The 19953-nt window shown below is 42.1% G+C and overlaps 1 protein-coding gene across 1 annotated transcript in view; it reads right to left on the bottom strand.

The window, feature by feature from the left end:
- Positions 1 to 12147: 12147 nt before the first annotated feature.
- Positions 12148 to 19953, bottom strand: part of Atp6ap2 (ATPase H+ transporting accessory protein 2) — a 37040-nt gene continuing 29234 nt past the window's right edge. The window contains exon 9 of the mRNA XM_017800610.2: positions 12148 to 12445. Coding sequence (XP_017656099.1) covers positions 12437 to 12445 — 9 coding nt within the window. The 3' untranslated portion in view covers positions 12148 to 12436. The remainder of the gene's footprint in view (positions 12446 to 19953) is intronic.

Below are 19953 nucleotides of genomic sequence, written 5' to 3'. Positions count from 1 at the left end.
GTAGTATGTTGGGTTACTGTCTGGAAGAGCCTTTATCTATCTTAGCCAACAACTCGACTGAAGGTATTGCCTGTCTGGCTTTGTTGTTTGTCGAGTAACTTTTAGTTATGTGTATGTATGCTCTTATGATATTATGTTGGCCCCTTTAATCTTTGGTTATACTTCCCTTTTGGGTGTTTAGGGACATACAATTGGACCAGATAAACTGATTTGTTTTTACTCTTGAGGTCGTTAGAGGATTTGTTCCTCAGGGGTCCCATGGGGTTGGGAGGAGCCCCTGGCTCCTTTCTTTTACCAGCTCCATCCATGTGAGGATAAGTCAAAGGTCCTGCTCGACCATTGTTGGCTTGGAGGAACTACTTTTAAAAAGGCTCATTCATGGCTGGCAAATTGATGCTAGCTGTTGGCTAGCAACTCACTTGAAGCTATTGTGGGGTAGAGTGGCTGGCTCAGCTTCTCTTCACATGGGCCTTCTGGTAGGCTGATGGCTGTGCTGGATAGCTTTAGTGTCAATTTGACACACCTGGGTTGAGGGAGCCTCAACTGGGGAATTGCCTCCATAGGACTGGCCTGTGGCCATGTCTGTGGGGCATCTTCTTGATTATTGAGTGATGTGGGAGGGCCCAGCCCACTGTGGGTGGTACCACCCCTGGGCAGGTGGGCCTGTGTTGCATAAGAAAGCAGGCTGAGCAGGGGCCAGAGAGCAAGCCAGTAAGCAGCGTTCCTCCACGGCCTGTACTCCAGGTTCTTTCCCTGAGTTCCTATCTTGGGCTCCCTGATGAACTGTGACCTGGGAGATGTAAGCTAAATAAACCCTTTCCTCCCCAAGTTGGTACTGGTCAGAGTATTTTGTCACAGCAATTGAGAAACAAACCAGGACAGATTGGCTAGGAACTCACTTGTAGCTATTGAGGGGTAGGGTTGCTGGCTCAGCTTCTCTTCACATGGACCATCTCGTAGGCCTCCTCCTTATAGCATGATGACTAAGCCTCAAGAGCAAATGTAACAAAAAAAAATCAAGCAAAAGCTATATGGTAAACAGAATTCTAAAGTGATCCCACTGACCCACACCATTGTATACTCTCCCTTAAGTGTGAGTAGAGCCTATGGATGTCATTAGATATTATTCCAATGATTATATGTCAAAAGTTATTTTTGTGGTCCTTCAACTCTGAAGCTGTCAAGGCCTATTGCATGACTCAGCCAAACAACACTAACATAAATATGACCAGCGAGCTCACAGGATAGGAGACGATAGACTCATAGCTTGCCCTAGTCTTGAGAATGTACCATCGCACACTTTCTTCTGAAGTTCTTGGTCACAGGTCCTATGGAATCCTGCTTGACATGAATGACCCCAAGCCTACACGACATGTCAGTGCATTTAGTTCTTCCTTTTAACTCTTTATTCTGAAATAATTTCAAACTCATTGGAAATTTGGAATAGTCTGTACAGTAGTAACAAAGCAAGAAATGTTCCCCCAAACCCTCTCATATAGCCTTTACCTAGATTCACCCCAAGGATATTTCTTTTCTTTTTTGCCTAGAACTTGATTATAACTGAGGATGGTCTTAAACTGCTGATCTTCCTGCTTCTGCCTTCCAAGTGGTAGAATTAAAAGCATGTGCTTCCTCACCTGGCTCTAAGAGTATTTAAGAATGTCAGTGTGTATTTCCCAAGCATATAAACATCCACATACTTTTTCTTAATTTACCATCAAATCAAGACATTTAGCATTATATGCTAGTACACAGGTCATAACCAGATCTTGCCAGTTGTCCCAGGAGTAGCCTTTAAAATAATTTTGTTAGGATCCAGACTAGGATCACATGTGACATTTAATTATAATACCTCTTTAATCTCTACTCTAGAGCACTTTTTTTCTTTGACATTATGCTCGAGCCTGCAGTTGGATGGAATCCACCTCAGCTTTCTTCCTTGTGACCACCTCTGTGATCCGAATATGTGCAAGTTCCTCAAAAATTGTGATATTACTACGCCAACGTTATAATTACCTGAACAAATAGCCTAACTCTTAAATGTAGTTTTTAAGAGTGGGCCTAAACTCGGAGGACAGTCCTCCCTCTAGAGATTTCTTGGAACTGTCTGTCTTTTGGAACTGTGCTGCTGGAACTGTCTTGCTGGAACTCTGTCCTTGAAACTGTGTCATAAGTCTGGCCCCACCCATGACTTTATTCACAATGGTTTCTCCAGCTTCAAGTGGGGAAATACAAGCTTGACTTCACCCTGATCTTAACAGACCATCCAGCCTTTTCATCCCTAGTTCTAGAATATCTCATTCATCCAAGGTCCCGAGTCCTTCCCAATCTTCACTGTGTGCGGTGGAGATGGGTACCCTGCCTTTTAGTGCTTTGACATGTTAATTCTCAAACATCACATCTGTTAGCTCATATCTTTTTCGGAGGTGTACCAAATTGAGGTTGTCAAGGAAACATCAGGTGCCCAGGTCACAAGACAGATGAATACATGGATTTTCTGGGGTTAGTTAAAAGTCATTAGTCCAGATTATGTCCATTTATAAAAGTAATTCCCACAATTCATGCCTTGAAACCTAATCCCCAAGGTGACAGTTACTAACAAGTGGGGCCTACCATGTATGGCCTGTAATCCCAGCACTTGGCAAGGGGATGCAGGAGGACCAGCAGTTCAAGGTCATCCTTAGCTACAGTGTTAGTCAGGGTTCTCTAGAGGAACAGAACCAATAGAATATGAAAAAATATATGAAAATATATTTACATATATGTATATATGGGATTTATTAAATCGGCTTACACAGTATGGACTGGGTAGGCCAACAGTGCCTGTCTTCCCACAGGAGAGACTGAGCTGTTCAGTCCACAAGGCTGGATGCCTCAGCAGTTCAGTCTGGTGCTGAAGACCTGGAAGGTTCCTTCGGGTCTTCAGTTTACATCAGGAGGCCCAAGAAGCTGGGTTCTGATGCCAGCAAAGGATGATGGCAGTGGCAGGCAGCAACACTCACCAGCAAAGGTAAGCAAGCAAAAAGCCAAAGATTTTCTCTTAGATCTCCTTATAGCTGGGCCACTGGATGGTGCTGCCCACATTTAGGGTGATTCTTCCCATTTCAGTTAACCTAATCAAGAAAAGCCCTCGAAGGCCTAAACAGAGGCTTGTCTCCTGAATTATTCTAGATCCCGTCAGGTTAACAATCAGTATTAATTATCACAGCTACATGGCAAGTTCAAGGTCAACCAAGGCTATATGAGACTGTGTTTCAGATGGAAAGGGCAAGAAAAGAAGTGGGATCTTTGGGAAGTGATTAGGTCAGGAGGACCCTGCCTTCATCAATGTGATTACTATTGCCTTATGAGAGAGGCTAGAGGGAGTATGCTAGTCTACCCCCTGTCGTTTATGTCTCCTCTGTGATGTGAAGACATAGCAAGAAGGTACCATCTTGGAAGCAGAGAAACGTCAGCAAACGCTGAACCTCCCCATGCCTCAATATCGGACTACCTAGCTTCCAGAACTGAGGAATGCATTTCTGTTATTTATAAATTACCCGGCTAAGACATTTTATTATAGTATCCCAAATGGACTATGACAGCTACCTTGAGGGTGTTCATTTTTGTTTTTGTTTTGGCAGGCACACAATGGAAGAGATGTGTCCTGTGGGCATCACATTAGGAAGAGTGTGGTATCTGTGTGGCTCTTAGTGATGCTAAGGTTGTGTTTGCCAGCTTTCTGCATGGTGAAGTCAGGATTTTACCCTTTGCAATTAATAAGCAATTTGTGGAAAGATACTTCGAGACCATGTAAACATCTGTCTCCTCATCATTTAAGCCTTGAGGGTTAACATCCATTGATAATTCTTGCCAGAATCAAGCTTTACTATAGTGATGGCAACACTTTACTTTTAAAATGATTTTCTGTCTTCTGGTTTAAAACATTAAAAATCGGAAATACATTTCATTAAATTTGCCCTGGAATGCTTGCTAACATTTTTTTTAAATGTAACTGTTCGTGAATTATAGCTTTGTAAAAATGAAACATTTAGAATTTGAGTATTTTTTTTGTCTTTTTTGAGACAGGGTCTCCTTGTAGCCCCAGCTGTCCTGGAACTCACTATGTAGACCAGGCTGGCCTCGAACTCATAAAGATCCGCCTGCCTCTGCCTCCCAAGTGCTGGGATCAAAGTGCGCCACCACGCCCAGCTAGAATTTGAGTATTTTATGAAACTTTTTTGCCATCTCCTGTGCTGATTTCCTTGGAATATTTGCTCATCATTCTACCAAAGGGAATAAATAGCATTGTGCCTAAAGAGAAGCTGGATGAATAAAACAATAGGCGGATATATTGGCTCTGCTATTTTCAGTCACCGCTGAAAGCAATTTTAGAGCCATCTGTGGCCCTGATTCTAATCCTTTGCATTCCTCACTGTTCTTTCATGTGAGTACAGTGGTCAAAGGCTGGGTGTTTCTCTAGCTTCTTCCAAGAGCTGCAAAGATGAAGAGGTTACTTCAGTGCATTGTGCCCCAGTTTTCCCAGCTGTGCAGTGCTGCCGTGCGTGCTCCTGGCTGGAGTCCCTGGGTCCTATGAAGTGGCAGAAGGGAATGGGTTGTGTTTGGCCCCGTGGAACCACAGCTTCCTTCCCAGTTTTTCATTCATCTCATCTCTGCCTTATGCACAACCACCTGACCCCTCAGGTCAAGGGGTGAGCCCAGGCGAAGTTGCGGTTTTCTTTCATTCTCTCTTTGGCTAGGGCCCCCTTTGGAGGATCTTATTGTAGTGTGGACAGAACTTTACTGCTCGCCAAATAGGGTCCCTGAAACTTAAGTTGACCTGAGAGATTAACAGAAGAAAAGCATACAAATTTAATATGAGATTTATATGATGTGGGAGCCCTCATAAGGAAATGAAGCCCCGAGGAGGTGACAAAACCAACATGCTTTTGTAGAAAAGTAAATCAGTGGGAGGCTAAAGGAAGAGGGAGAGTTATTTTAATGAAGTCTGAATGTGCAGAATCCTCTCCATTGAGTAGCACTGGCTACTCTTACAGAAGACCTGGGTTTGAGTCTCAGCATCTATATGGTGTCTAACAACTGTCCATAACTCTAGTTCCAGGGGATCCAATGCCTTCTTCTGGCCTCAGTGGGCATTGCACACATGTAGTACACTTACATACATGCAGACAAAATACTCATACACATAAAGTATAGTTTTTTAAAGAGAAAAACGATTCCCTTGGCAGGTGAACAGTGTCTTTCACATGGGTGGTTTCGTCTGTTTCCAGAAGAAATAAATCTGCTATTTGTCAGGTGCCTTTAATTGAAAGTAATCCCCGTGTCCATGTAGCACATTTAAGGGTGGCCCTATCTCAAAAGAAAAGAAAGAGTGCAGAGAACTTTCACACACCCTTTGCTCAAACACCACTGTCAGCTTACATCAGGAGTGACAAATGACTAGCCTATTGAAAGAACACATGGGACAGAGTTGAAGAAGGAGCTGGGAGAAGTGATGGTGTCTGAAAAGGCAACTTGGAGGATCAGAGGAGTCACTGAACAGTCAGTGTGAGAACCAGATTGGGGCCTAAATTTGTACAGGGAGGCCCTGGGCGGAGAGGGCACGGCTGGCCAGAGTCACAGTTGGAAGAGGGGCTGGATGTGGAGAAGAGACTGAGGACTAGCTGGAACCTGCCCTCGCCTCTGTATGTACCTTCCCCTGTCCTTAACCAAAGCCAGGGCAACAAACCTGGCAGAAACCAATAGATCCTAAAGTGGCACTTTAGCTGTCAGATTACTAAAACAATGGACCCCAAGAAATTGGAATTTCCTCCAGGAATCTTATGCCGGGAGAAGAAAAGCCTGGGCCAGTCAGAATGGAAACTTCTCCACAGAAAGAGATCCACAACTTTACCGAGACTGATGAATCAGTGGTGGGCAGTACCACACCCTGACAGGGGTTGCTTAGCTGTGCAAATCCCTGGCCCTCTAATTAAATGTTAGTCTCCTTTTAGGACTCCCAAAATGAATTTTGTCACTAGATCCCTGTCTCTCTTCTCAATTGAATAAATCTCTGTTTTCTTCTTTTTACTATTAATTTGATTGTTCTACTTGGCTTATTAAAAATGGGTGGTTGAACTAGGTTTATTGTTGGGGCATAGAAAGTGACCCCAAGTTTGGTCATGCTACCTTTTGCCAGTAGTCTAAATCTCTCACACTGATTCTTACTCACAACCATATGGGAAGAGGATTCTGGGAAACGTAGTTCTATCTTAACTAAGCTGACCCAGAACAAACCATGATGAACATGTTTTAACAGTTTATGTTATTCTTTTCATGATGGATATGTGCACATATATAGCTATACATGCATGTTTGTATGTGTTCCACACCCCCATTACTTATTATGCTCTTGTTTTTATTTTTTTGTATTTTTATTTTATGTGCATGAATGTTTTACCTGCATGTATATAAGTGCACCTGTGCCATACAGTGCCCATGGAGGCGAGAAGAGGGCATTGGATCCCATGGAACTGGACTTACAGCTGGTTGTTAGCTGCCATATGGGTGCTGGGAACTGAATCTGTGTCCTCTGTAGGAGCAGTCAGGGCTCTTTACCACTGAACCTTCTCTCCAGGCCCACTCACATTAGTATTTATCTGAGTCTTTGAGAGGAAGCTGCAAACATCATTCTGCTTTATTCTAATACTTGAGTACAAAAAGAGACCTCGTGCTATAACCAGTCAGTATCCACTTCAGGGAGTCTAACATTGCTACAGTCCTTTAGTCCACAGTCCATACTCCAGTGCTGTCAGTCCTTTGTGGCATTATTCAGTAGAAGCTCAGTACCAGGCAGGGCTTTTGGTAGCCTCCTTAATCTGGGACAGTTGTCAGCTTTTCTTTGTTTACATGCCGTGGGTGTTTTTGACGAGTACATTTTCTTCACAGAATGTTCCACAGTTGGAGTTTGCCTGATGTTTCCTTGGCATTACATTCAGATTGTTTAGTCTCAGGCAAAATAATGTACAAGTGACCTTTGTCCTCAGAACACCACAGACACAAGGACACACCTATCTGTCCCTCTTCCAGGATGTGCCTTTTAAAAATTACATGTATTTATTTACTGGGTGTGTGTATGCCACAGTGTGCTTGTTGAGGTCAGAGGACAACTTGTACACACTTTACCTGCTGAGCCATCTTGCTGGCCCCAGGATGTGCCTTTTGATCACCCAGTCAGGCCCTGTCCAGTCTATCCTCTGCATAGTTACAACTTAAATGTCTGTCTTTCCGTACTAGTAAACACCAGCAGCTAGGCAATTTAAAATGGGAAAATTTCTGCTCCTTATCACAGGGTTAGCATCCATCCCTGACTCTTGTCCATATCAATGCTGCGATGGATTGAAAGTGATTGTGTTCTAGCTTCACTAATGCCTCCTTATACAAACCAGCCAGCATTTGGCTGTAAGGAAGACTGTCTTATCTCCCAGTTCAGTTGCCTATTTTTCATTAGTCTGTCCTCATAGAACCTAGGTATTCATTGGGTTATATTCTTACACGGGCCTTCTGATTTTTATGCTCAAATTGGCCCAGCTGAGGACAGTGTGTGTCCCTTGAAGCCATCTGCTATTAAAGTACCATTTCTTCCCCCCTTTCTTTCCCATTCTGTTTACTCCCAAACTTTATAGGAACTAGGTTCACTGTTTTCTGCTTTTAACTTCCTGTTTTTCCCTCATTTTTTTAAATTTTGTTTTTACTTTTTTTATTTTATGTGTATGTGTATATTGCCTGCATGTAGGTAAGTGCACCCGTGTCGCGCAATGCCCTCAAAGGTCAGAAGAGGCTGTCGGATCCCCTGGGACTGCAGTTACGAACAGTTGTTAGCTTCCATGTGGGTGCTGGGATTCGAACCCAGGACTTCTGCAAGAACAACCAGTGTTCTTAACCACTGAGCCATCTCTCTAGCCCCTTTTTGCTCCTTTCTAATAAACAACTTTTTCCTTTTTGAGACAGAGTCACATGTAGCTAACCAGGATGGCCTCAAACACTGGTTTTATTTTTTTTCTTTTTTCACAAAACTTTTTTTCATGTGTTTATGAGCGAGCGAGCACACATGACAGAGCAGTGTGTGGAGGTCAGAGGACAACTTTTCGGGAGTCCTCTCCTTCCGCCTTTTTTTTTTTTTTTTGAGGCAGGGTCACTTTGCTTGTTATTGTCACTGTACTGCACACTGGCTTGTGAGCTTTTGACTGATTCTCTGATCACCATCTCCCATCTTGCTGGGATTACAGATTTGCAGTATTGAATGTTTGTCTTTTTTAGGTGGGTTTCAGGGATTATGCTCAGGCCCTCAGGCTTGTGCAGTAAATACTTTTACCTACTGGGCCACTCCTTGACCTCTTTCTTTTCTTTTTGAGACAAGGTCTCATGTTGCCCATGCTGGCCTCAAACAATCTATGTAGCTTAAGATAACCTTGAAAATTTGATCCTTTTGCCTTTGCCCCAACAAGTGGCCCAGCCGTCTCTTGTCTCTTTGAGGGTGTTTTGAATATCATGAGCAATGTTGTAACAGCCCAAAATTATGAATGGATAGATAAGATGTGATATATCCATAAAGGGAATCCTATACAACAATAAAATAAAACAATGAACTATGAATATATGTAATGACCTAAGTTAGCTTCAAAATATTGTTAATTAAAAGAGGCAAGAGATTACATAATGTTTTTAATTTATATAAAATGACCTAAATGGAAAATTTATTAAAACAAGAGTGGTTGCCTGGGGTATGGGGTCAGAATGTGAAATGGAATAACAGAAAACGTGCATGAGGGAACTTACTAGGGTATTAAAAATGTTATGAACAATCTGTAGTGATACTGTATACCTTGATAAATAAGTTATAAATAAAGTGCCTTGACCAAAGCATTACAAAGTTTCAGATTTCAGGTGATCAAATTTACCAGTGGGTTTTTTTTTTCTTATTGCCCCTGGATTTTGAGACAAGTTAGAAAAGCGCCGCCCCCCTTTTGAGGTTGATTATATTGACAAGATACTGTCTGGTTACATGTTGAAGAAAACATACAATACAAAATACAAAAAAAGCTCTGTAACAGTAGGCTGATGGTAGAGCAGAGTAGAGCATGGAGGACTTCCTAATGCTGGGCAGCAGCTTCAGGCTTCTCTGAGTGACTGCATTCCCCACAGCCCCCTCCCCTGAGGTCCCAGGTTGTGCATGAGAGAGGTTTTGCCTCTTAGTGGGATTAGGGGAGGACTCTTCCATCTGCAGATTCTATTTTTGGGAGGACTGATTGTCTGGCCTCACTCCACACATGGTCCTGGGTATCCAGGACATGATGTCGGACCTCTCCCATAACTAGGCACCAAGAGTTTTTCCACTATTTTTCTATTACTCTTCCACAGCCCCAATATGCCTTCGCCTGTGCCCTAACTGAATGTCTAGAGATAAAAATCACAGTCTAAGAAGTTTTAAAAAAAAGAAATACAAAGTACTATAATAACTAAACTTATGTAATTCTCAAACTAAATAGCAACAGGAAAATTACAGAAAAAGTTGGTTCGATCCCATTATTTCCCACCCTTACCCCCCCCCCCCCCCCCACCGAAATACTCATCACGATTTGGTCAGAATAGGACTCAAGAGCTAGAAAAGCTATTTTTACACTAAGAAACAAAGAAACTAACTTGCTTTTTTTCTGGTACTTGTAATTTCTTTTTTAAAAGCTTAGATCTTGGTGGGCATGATGGTGCACATCCTTGATCCCAGCTCTTTGAAGGCAGAGGTAGATGGATCTCTGTGAGCTCAAGACCAACTTGGCCTATATAGAAAGTTCCAGGCCAGCCAGAGCGATATACTAAGATCCTATGTCAAAATAAAAAATAAATTAAAAAGCTTAGATTTGAATCCATTTAGAATTTGCTCTTGTGTATGTTTGGAGGTGTAGCTCGTTTTCTCTTTTCCTAAGAGAGTATCCTGTTGTCCTGTTGGCATTGAAAAGTCCTTTTGCCCAATGCTTTTTTTAAAAAAAATTATTATTTTTTATTTTATGTATATGAGAGTAATGCCTACATGTAGGTAGGTGCGCCTGTGTAGTGCAATGCCCACAGAGGTCAGAAGAAAGTATGAGAGCCCCTGGAACTGGAATTATGGGCGGTTGCTAGCCACCATGTGGGTGCTGGGAATTGAACCCAGGTCCTCTGCAAGAGCCAGTGCTCTCAACTGCTGAGCCATCTCTCCAGCCCCTTGCCCAATGCTTTGTAATGTCACATTTATCACATATTACATTTCTATATGGACCAGTCTGTCTCTGGATTTTCTATTCTGTCCTATTGACTTGTCTATTGATGCATCAGTACCACACTGTTCTGCTCACAGAAGCCTTTCTTTTTTTTTAAAATTAAAAAGGTTTTATATGTATCTGTGTGCAAAATGTGCATGTGTATGTGGGTGCCTGCAGAGGCTAGGGGAAGGCATTGAATCTCTCATGGAGCTGGAGTTACAGGTGGTTGTGAGCCACCCATGTTGGTGCAGGGACCCAAACTCAGCCCTCTGCAAGAGCAGCAAGCGCTTTTTAAAAAATGTATGAGTGTATTGCCTGAATGTGTACCTCTGTTGTGCTGTGCTCATGGAGGGCGTTGGATTCCTGCATCCTTAACAGCTGAGCCATCTCTCCAGCCCAACAGAAACTCCCTAGTGTTTTAATATCTGGTTCAATTAGTTCACCTTTGTGACTTTTCAGTGTTTTGTTTTTCAGTGTTTTGCTTTGGAATCAATTTGTCTGGTTCCATAAACATATTTTCACTGATATTGCATTAAATTTGTTAACAGTGTAGAGAAAATGAACATATTTTCATGTATTTGTGGGTTTCCTGTCCCTCAAAAACATATGTTGAAATCAAAAAAAGAAAGAGAAAAAAGAAAAGCAGTTGGGTGTGGTGGCACATGCCTTTAATCCCAGCACCACTCAGGAGGCAGACATCTGTGCGATCAAGGCCAGCCTGGTCTATATATATTGAGTTCCAGGCCAGCTGGGGCTACAGGGAGACCATGTCTCAAAAAAAAGAAAAGAAAGAAAGAAAGAAAGAAACATGTTAAGATGTAATTCACTAACATGAGGTCATTGCAGAGTAGGATGAACACTTAATCCAATGACAGCTGTTTTAAGGAATTAAAAAATTTTTTACTTATTATGTTTATGTGTATGAGTGTTATGCCTGCATGTATGTAAATGCACCCATGTCATGCAATGCCTGCGGCAGTCAGAAGAGGACATCAGATCCCCTGGAACTGGAGTTATGGACAGCTATTAGCTGCCATGTGGGTGCTGCGAACCAAACCCGGGTCCTCTGCAAGAACAGTCAGTGCTCTTACCCACTGAGCGATCTCTCCAGCCCCATTTTAGGGACCTTTGCTTCACGCTTGTGATGTGGAAATGCTATCTGAGTTTCTAGCATGCTAGTCTATCCTTACAAATCTATGTGAACAATTCATCAAACAAATTGTATGTGGGTATGTAGAATCTTGTTACAGAGATTTTTTTTTTCTATCCAAAAGGATGTGCAATTTTTAATTTTTTTTTGCACTGGTATAGACCAAACCCAGGGCCTTGAAGATGCTAGGGAAATGCTCTACCATTTCCATTTTTAGCTTTTACTTTCTGATTTTAAGATATTTTAATATTTTTTTAAAAATTGAGAGTGGGCTGGAGAGATGGCTCAGTGGTTAAGAACACTGGTTGTTCTTGCAGAAGACCTGGGTTCGAATCCCAGCACCCACATGGCAGCTAACAAGTGTCCGTAACTCCAGTCCCAGGGGATCTGACAGCCTCTTCTGACCTCCATGGGCATTGCACGACACGGGTGCACTTACCTACATACAGGCAATACATGCATACACATAAAATAAAAATAATAAATAATTTGAGAGTAATTTAGTTTGAGTTTTTGTTAGTTTTCTGCTTCATGGAAGCATTTTTTCTGTCTCTGTCTCTTAAATGCTAGAATTACAAATGTGCACCATCACACCTGATCTATTCTTTTCTTTTTAAATTACTTGTTTATTATCAACATGCATGTGTGTGTGTGTGTGTGTGTGTGTGTGTGTATAGAGCACACAAGTGCTACAGTGTACGTGTGTATGTGGAGTTCAGAGGACAAGTTGTGGAGTTGATTTTTTCCTTCCACCATTATGTAGTTCCAGGGATTGAACTCAGGTCACCAGGTTTGCATGCTTTAACTACTCACTGAGCCGTATTGCTGGCCCCCACCTGTTTTCTTCTTAAAGTAGTTATGCAATACCTTCATTTAATTTTTCCTCATCTCTTGTGAATAGTTTCTAGTTCAGTAAGTTGCACTTTCTTCTTCTACTCAGGAGGAAATAGAGTTGATGCCAGACCAGGTGAGGTGGGCTAGGATAGCCAGGGGACGGCTGGAACAGTTCTCAAATTAGCTGTGAAAAAGGACCAGTTTTTCATTTTAATTTCAAACCCACGGTGGACCAGTATTTTGTAAAATACAATAAAATTATTTACTCTGAAAATGAATTTTTCTTAAAAAAGGTTTATTTACTTTTCTTTTTGAGTGTTTGCCTGTGTGCATGTATACCACATACATGCCTGGTGCCCATGGAAGCCAGAAGAAGACATTGTAGCCCCTGGAACTGGAATTAAAGACAGTCACGAGCTGCCATGTGGATGCTAGGAACTGAATCCAGGTCCTTTGCCAAAGCAGCAAGTGCTCTTAACCACTGAGCCATCTTTCTTGCCCCTGAAAATTAAATCTTAAAAATGACTTAAAGCAGGGTTAGAGAGATGGCTCAGTGGTTAAGAGCATTGGCTCCTCTTGCAGAGGACCGAACAACACGGGTACACTTACATTTCATGCAGGCAATACACTCATACACATAAAATAAAAATAATAAAATATTTTAACATGACATAAACATAAGCCAAATTACTTTATTATACTTAGATGAAGTTGCATTTTAAATAATCAGAAGAAATATTAAAAAACAACAACCCTGTAGCTTTGGAAGGGAGTAAGGATGATAAAAAATAATCAGTGGAGCTAGAGGTAGTATAGTGCTTACTATGCAAGCATGAGGGCCTCAGCTCATGCCTCAGAACTCAGAGAAAAGAGTCAGGTGACAGTATGGTGTGGGTTCTAATCCATCCCAGCAGTGGGGAGGCAGACAGAGGCAGGTCCCTGGGGCTTGATGGCCAGTCAGCCTAGCCTAATGGGTGAGTTCTAGGCCAATGAGATACACTATTATATTACAGAGGATGATACATAACTTAAACATTCTGTATTTCATCTTAACAACTTTTTTTTTTTTTGGCTTTTTCAGACCGTCTTGCTGCATAGCCCTGGCTGACCTGGAACTCACTCTATATCTCAGGCTGGCCTCAAACTCACAGCAGTTCTTCTACTCAGCCTCCCAAGTGCTGGGCTTACAAGTATGTATCACCATGCCCGACTATCTTATTATTATTGTTGTTGTTATTATATTATTATTGTTATTATTATTATTATTATTATTATTATTATTTTGGTCTTTTTGAGACATGGTCTCTCTGTAGCCCCAGCTGGCCTTGAATGCACAGAGATCTGCCTGCCTCTGCCTCCTGAGTGCTGGGACTAAAGGCATGTACCACCACGCCCCCAGGCCCAGCTATCTTAAGGACATTTATTTCTTTTGAGGGTTTCACTATATAAAACCTATAGTAACTAGTCTTTCAGAGGTATGTTAATAACAAATGGAAGGAGATAGTTTAATTTACCATGCTCAATATATTCATTTTAAATATTCATCCAAAATAAAATGATTTCTTCCCCAAATGTCTTCAAATCTACACCCAGCTCCAGCAATTTATGAGGGAGAAGTTCAAGTTAAACAGCTGGGGATGCCAGAAAGATGGCTTATTGGTTAAGAGCACTGTGGAGGACCCAGGTTTGGTTCCCAGCATTCATGTCTGGGGGCTAACAACCATCTGTAACTCCCATTCCAGGGGATCCTATGCCCTCTTCTGGACTCTGAGGGCACCAGGCACAAATGTGGTACACATACATTCATGCAGGCAAAACACTCATACATATAAACATTTTTAAAAATTAAAAACAGCTAAGGATATAACTCATCCCTATGTGCTAGGTGGAGTACCTGACTAGCATCTGTGAGGCCATGAGTTTTATCCCTAATAAAACACATAGACAGACAGACAGACAGACAGACAGACACACACACGAACACACACACGAAGTTGTAGTTAATCTGGGTGTGGTGGCACACACCTATAAGCCCAGCATTCAGGAGGTGAGGGCAGAAGTATTGTAGGTTACAGAGTAAGTTCCAGGATAGTGAGACCTTATGTAAAAAAAAAAAAAGTTAAGGGTTAAATATAAATTCTGGATTTTATAGACCTTTTGGATACTAGCTGGTGAACTAATCTTTAACTTATTTCCCATTATGACATGGTTTCATCGTGCATGACTAGGTTATAGGTTGTTCTGTGTGTGACTCACTGTGCAAGCTTTACAAGAACCAAACTGGTCGGTACCTTGTTCAACGAGTCTGTTGTTTGCTTTGGATATCACAGTATGGCCAATTGTTATAAATTTCTTACCAGAAGCGGTGGCACATGCCTGCAATCCTAGCAGTTGGGAGGCAGACATAAGATGCTAGACAGTTTGAAGACAGCCTGGGCTACAGAGCAAGTTTCAGACCAGCATGGGTTATATAGTGAGACCCTATCTCAGACAAATAGCTTCTCAACACTAACTCCAGTTTTTGTACTTATGAGACTGCACCAGTCCATTCTGAGTAGGCTACTAGGTCTCAAAGTCCCTTCCTATCTTCAGGAATAGAGGGCATCACTGATCAGAGAACCAGTTGAAGGGTTAGCTGAGTGAAAAGAAACACTGAAGGAGTTGTAGACAAAACAACAACAAAACCCTAAATCTAAATGTGACCTTCTCTCTTAAATCAACAAGAACATGAAAGCCAAGTTCCCTCCTCGTTTTTTCCTGTAAGGTTCGTTCCAACTGACACCAGTTTTTCTTTCCTTATTGACTCCTCCCCCCACCGGTCTTTCTCCCTATCACATAAAGGTATATTTGTGGTTAACTTGAAAATTTCGTAGTAAAATATGTAGTGCCAAAAGATAAACAAATGCTCAAAAATGATGGGCTATGTTAAAAGGACACAAAGGCCAATTAAAGGGGCCCCCAGCAACCAAATCTTGGACAACTGAATCACAAAATCAATGGAAGTAATAGATTCCAATGAAGAGACTAAGACTTCTGCAAGCTCATAGTGATATGAATAATGAAATTAATGGGGGACAAGGGAAGGCTTTTTTTTTTTTGTCTTTTTGAGACAGGGTCTCCTTGTAGCCTCAGCTTTCCAGGAACTCACTATGTAGACCAGGCTGGCCTCAAATTCACAAAGATCCACCTGCCTCTGCCTCCCAAGTGCTGGGATTAAAGGCATGTACACCACACTGGCTGGGAAGGCTTCTTCTTCTTCTTTTTTTTTTTAAATAAAATTCCAACTAATATATAGAAATAGAAAATCCTCATTTGGCAAACACTACAGAAATAATTGTCAGGCAAAAATCATCAATGGATGATGAGTGCATTGCCACCTGTGTGTAAGTGCACCTGTGTCATGTAGTACTGAGTGGTCAGAAGAGGGCATTGGATCCCCTGGAGTTATGGGTGGTTGTTAGCTGCCATGCGCTGAGAATTAAACCCGGCTCCTCTGCAAGAGCAGCCACTACTTTTTTTTAATATTATTTTTATTTTACGTGTATGAGTATATTGCCTGCATGTATGTGAGTGCACTCATGTCATGCAATGTCACGGAGGTCAGAAGAGGGCTTTGGATTCCCCTGGAACTGGAGTTAAGGACAGTTCGTAGCCACCATATGGGTGCTGGGAATCGAACCCGGGTCCTCTGCAAGAGCAGTCAGTGCTCTTAACCACTGAGCCATCTCTCCAGCCCTCTGGAAGCATGATTTTAAAAAGGTGTGCAGCAGTATCCTCTGAGCCAAACAGCTTCCATCCTCACAACATCAGCTGTGCCTGTTTGTGAAAGATCACCCTGGCTGTGTTGACAGCTGGCATTCCTTCACAGAAATGAGGGATGGGGAGAGTCACTGGACCCTCACCTGAGTATCCAGTCACTCCTTCCAATTCTAATCGCCTGTGGTCTTGGGGTCCCAGGGAAGTGCTGGAGTATGTAGGTTGGAGAATGCTCCCAGAAGGGGTTCCATCTCCAAGGCAATGAATGGGTGGGTGAAGACTTTCCAGTGCAGCTGCTTTGGGGTCACCCATGCTCCTATCAGTAATCCCTCACCCATGCTCTTTAAGTAAGTTCAATAAACTCATTGGTTTTCCAGGGTGACTGTGATGGAATCAAACATATTTTGTCATTGGGACTTTAGCAGGCAGGGGCTGGGGAAGATGTTCATGTCCCCACTAAGGAGAAAAATTCTTGTAACAGGCGTCTTTTATTATTTTTTAAAAAAATATTTTATTAACTATATGTAAGTGCACCCGTGTCATGCAATGCCCGTAGAGGACAGAAGAGGCTGTCGGATTCCCTGGAACTGGAGTTACAGACAGTCATTAGCTGCTATGTGGGTGCTGGGATTCGAACCTGGGTCTTCTGCAAGAATATTCAGTGTTCTTAACCGCTGAGCCATCTCTCCAACCCCTATTATTATTTTTTTACATTCTTTAGAATTTGTGTGTGTGTGTGTGTGTGTGTGTGTGTGTGTGTGTTTACACAAGTGGATGTGTACACCATGGCGCATGTGTAGAAGTCAGAGGATAATCTGTGGGAGTCAGTTCTCTCCTTCCACCAAATGGATCCCAGTGATTAAACTCAGGTGATCAGATTTGGTTCAGCAGGTAAAGGTGTTTGCCGCCATCATGTCAGCCCATAACTCCAATTTAATTATGTGCAAACATCAAACCCCAATTGAGAGGTAGTCTATCTATAAAATAACTGGGTCCTATTCCTTAAAAAAAGTCACCTGTCCTAGATTAAAGCAGAGTGAGTAGACATGACAGCTAACTAGGTCATGTACTCCTGGACTGGATCCTGGTCCAGTAAAGATAAGACAATTGGCAAAGCTGAAGTGGTTTGCTCCTTTGCTTACAAGCAAGAAATCAGCTATTAATTTGGGTGTGCTGGTGCACGCCTTTGATTCCAGCACTCAGGAGGCAGAGGCAGGCGGATCTCTGTGAGTTTGAGGCCAGCCTGCCCTACACAGTGAGTTCCAGGTCAGCCAGGGCTACATAGTGAGACCCCATCTCAAAACAACAACAAAAACAAAAAACAGTTTAATACTGAATGCAAAGCACAGAGGAACACCACATAGTGATAGTCAAATTAAAAGTCTTTTAATAGCCAGTGGTTGAGAGGAGGCTAACGCCCAAAAGAACTCTTGACCCTGAGGAGAAGCAGAACAAAGTTTATAAAGCTTAAAACCAAAATTACAACATGCCAATAACTATAGTTACATCAGATCACCATAGTTACCCTAGATCAGGGGCAGTTCAGTTAACAAAGAGGTTTTCAGTTAACAAAAAGTTTTGGTTAGGAAAAATAAGTTTCTTAGAATTGCAGAAACAGTGAGCCCCATGGAGATGCCGGGAGAGAGAGGATGTGCTACCTAGCTAGTTGTAAGTTTCCCAGTATTATAGAAACAATGTATCCCCTGAATCTACAGGTGCAGCCTCCATGGCTTTTCTGCCTGGCTGGCCGCAGTTAGCAACCAGGGGAGGAGGGCTGGGCAGAAACACAGGGTGGGCATAAGTTAGCTAGAATAAAATTAAGTTAGTTTTGCCATTTCAGGGGGTAGGGGAGGAAATCAGTTAATAGCCACCAGTGGCGCATTGTGGGAACCAGAGTTCTTCCAACTCACTACTGTTCTGGTAGTTTATATTAAGCACCTACAGATCTTACACCATGCTTCCCACTGAGTGCCAGTTTCCACAAACCTGAGGTATTACCATCCCCATTACATAAATTAAAAACTCAGAGATTCAGAGATTAAGAGTTTTGCTAGGAAGTGAGGCAGCAACTAGATTCATCTGTATGAATGTAGATGCATTTCATCACAATGATGCTTCCCCGATGGCCACTTTCCCAAGAAACTGACACATAATTCAAGTCATTGTGTCACAAAAAGGCTGGAAGGAACTTTTATTAAAATACATTAGAAGGCCTGCTGTGAGGGAGTGACTTAGTAGGCATTAAGCACTTGACATTGGAAATTGCTGGGGGGTTCTGTTTCTGGGTTCCTTCTGTTTTTATTTTTGAGACAAGGTTTCCCTGTAGCCCCAGCTGGTCTGGAACTCACTATGTAGACCACACTGGCCTAAATCTTGCAAAGATCCCCCTGCCTCTGCTGGGATTAAAGGTGTGTGCCACCATGCCCATCTGTTTCTGGGTTTTTGGCAGAGACACTTGCTGTGTAACCCAGGCTAGACTCAAACTTGTAGCAACCCTCCTGCCTTAGCTTCTCAAGTGCTGGGGTTAACTGGTGTGAGCTACCACACATGCATGGCCCATGAAATTGTTGGTTTAATCACTCACTAGAAAGTGGAGCCAGGAATATAATATGTTCCACTGGTATTTATCACACATGTGTCAGGCCCTGAATAAAAGTCCCAGAACTGCAACAAAGAATTGATTAGTTGTTTGCCAGAGAGTAAGTTTATGCAGCTGGGTGGCACACACGTTTGTGAGAGTGCAGCACTTGGAAGGTAGGGGCAGGAAGATCTGGAGTTCAAGGTCAGCTTCTGCTATATACAGTAAGTTTGAGAACAGGCTGGGCTACATGAGACCCTGTCTCAAAAAGGCTTATGAGCTGGCTATGGTGGTGGTACTCACCTACAAACTCAGTACTCAGGAGGCTAAGGCAGGAGGATCAGGGGTTTGAGGTTAGCTTGTACTATATGAAACCATGTCTTTAAAAAAATAGCTTATGGCTTTCCTATGACTTTGTATCAATGAAAATGGATTCAAATGATCATTCTTGAAAAAAAAAACATGGCCAAAGAAAATAAAAATCAATTCTGTTATTCCTTTGGGTCAGACCAACAATATTTACCCCATGCAGAATCTCCAATCTTTTAGAAACCTGGGCTATTCCATCAACATGGTAAGCCTGTCTCCCATTGAGCATCAGCAGACCAGTCCCCTGTGAGTCTGCCTTTCTTGCCTTGCCTCTCATACAAATCTCCACACTGTGATTTATGTTCCCGAACAAATTAGGCTTAATTTAAGAGCAAATCATCAGCAACAGGTATAATAATCTTGGCAGAACATTTATTTTAATTAATTGCTTTCTGCCTAACATAGATAGGATGCTGATGCCATTTACCCTATAAGGATTAGTGTTGTCATGTAATTATTCTTTTTCTTCCCTTAGAACTTAGAGTCTCATCAGTTTTAAATTCCAAAAGCATTGGTTTACTTCATATTTAATTATCACAATCCAACTTCTATGACTAAGTTTATGTAAGATAGTTGTGAGGGAGAAATGGATTCGGGGGCTGGAGAGATGGCTTGGTGGTTAAGAGTGCATACTGCTCTTGTAGAAGACCCAAGTTCAGTTCCTAGCCCCCACATCAGGTGGCTCACAGTACTGCTTGTAACTCCTGCTCCAGGGTATCCAACACCCTCTCCTGGACTCTGAGGGCACCTGCACCATGTGTATATGCCCAAACACAGATACATAATTCAAAATAATAAATCTTTAAAAGAAAAAGAAGAAAACTCATAAACTTGGTACAGGGTGGATATGGAGAACACTTGTGTGGTTTAGAACAATGGAGACTTTGTCTCCTGTGAAGATACAAGCTTCACTCTTATCCTTCAATGAGAGGCAAAAAGAAAACAAAAATTTCCTTTACTGTATGGAAATTTAACATATAATTGTCAAA

Source organism: Nannospalax galili, unplaced genomic scaffold (genome assembly GCF_000622305.1).
Source record: "Nannospalax galili isolate Female #2095 unplaced genomic scaffold, S.galili_v1.0 scaffold270, whole genome shotgun sequence".
Taxonomy (NCBI): Eukaryota; Metazoa; Chordata; class Mammalia; order Rodentia; family Spalacidae; genus Nannospalax; species Nannospalax galili.
This window is presented reverse-complemented; position numbering and strand designations above follow the sequence as displayed.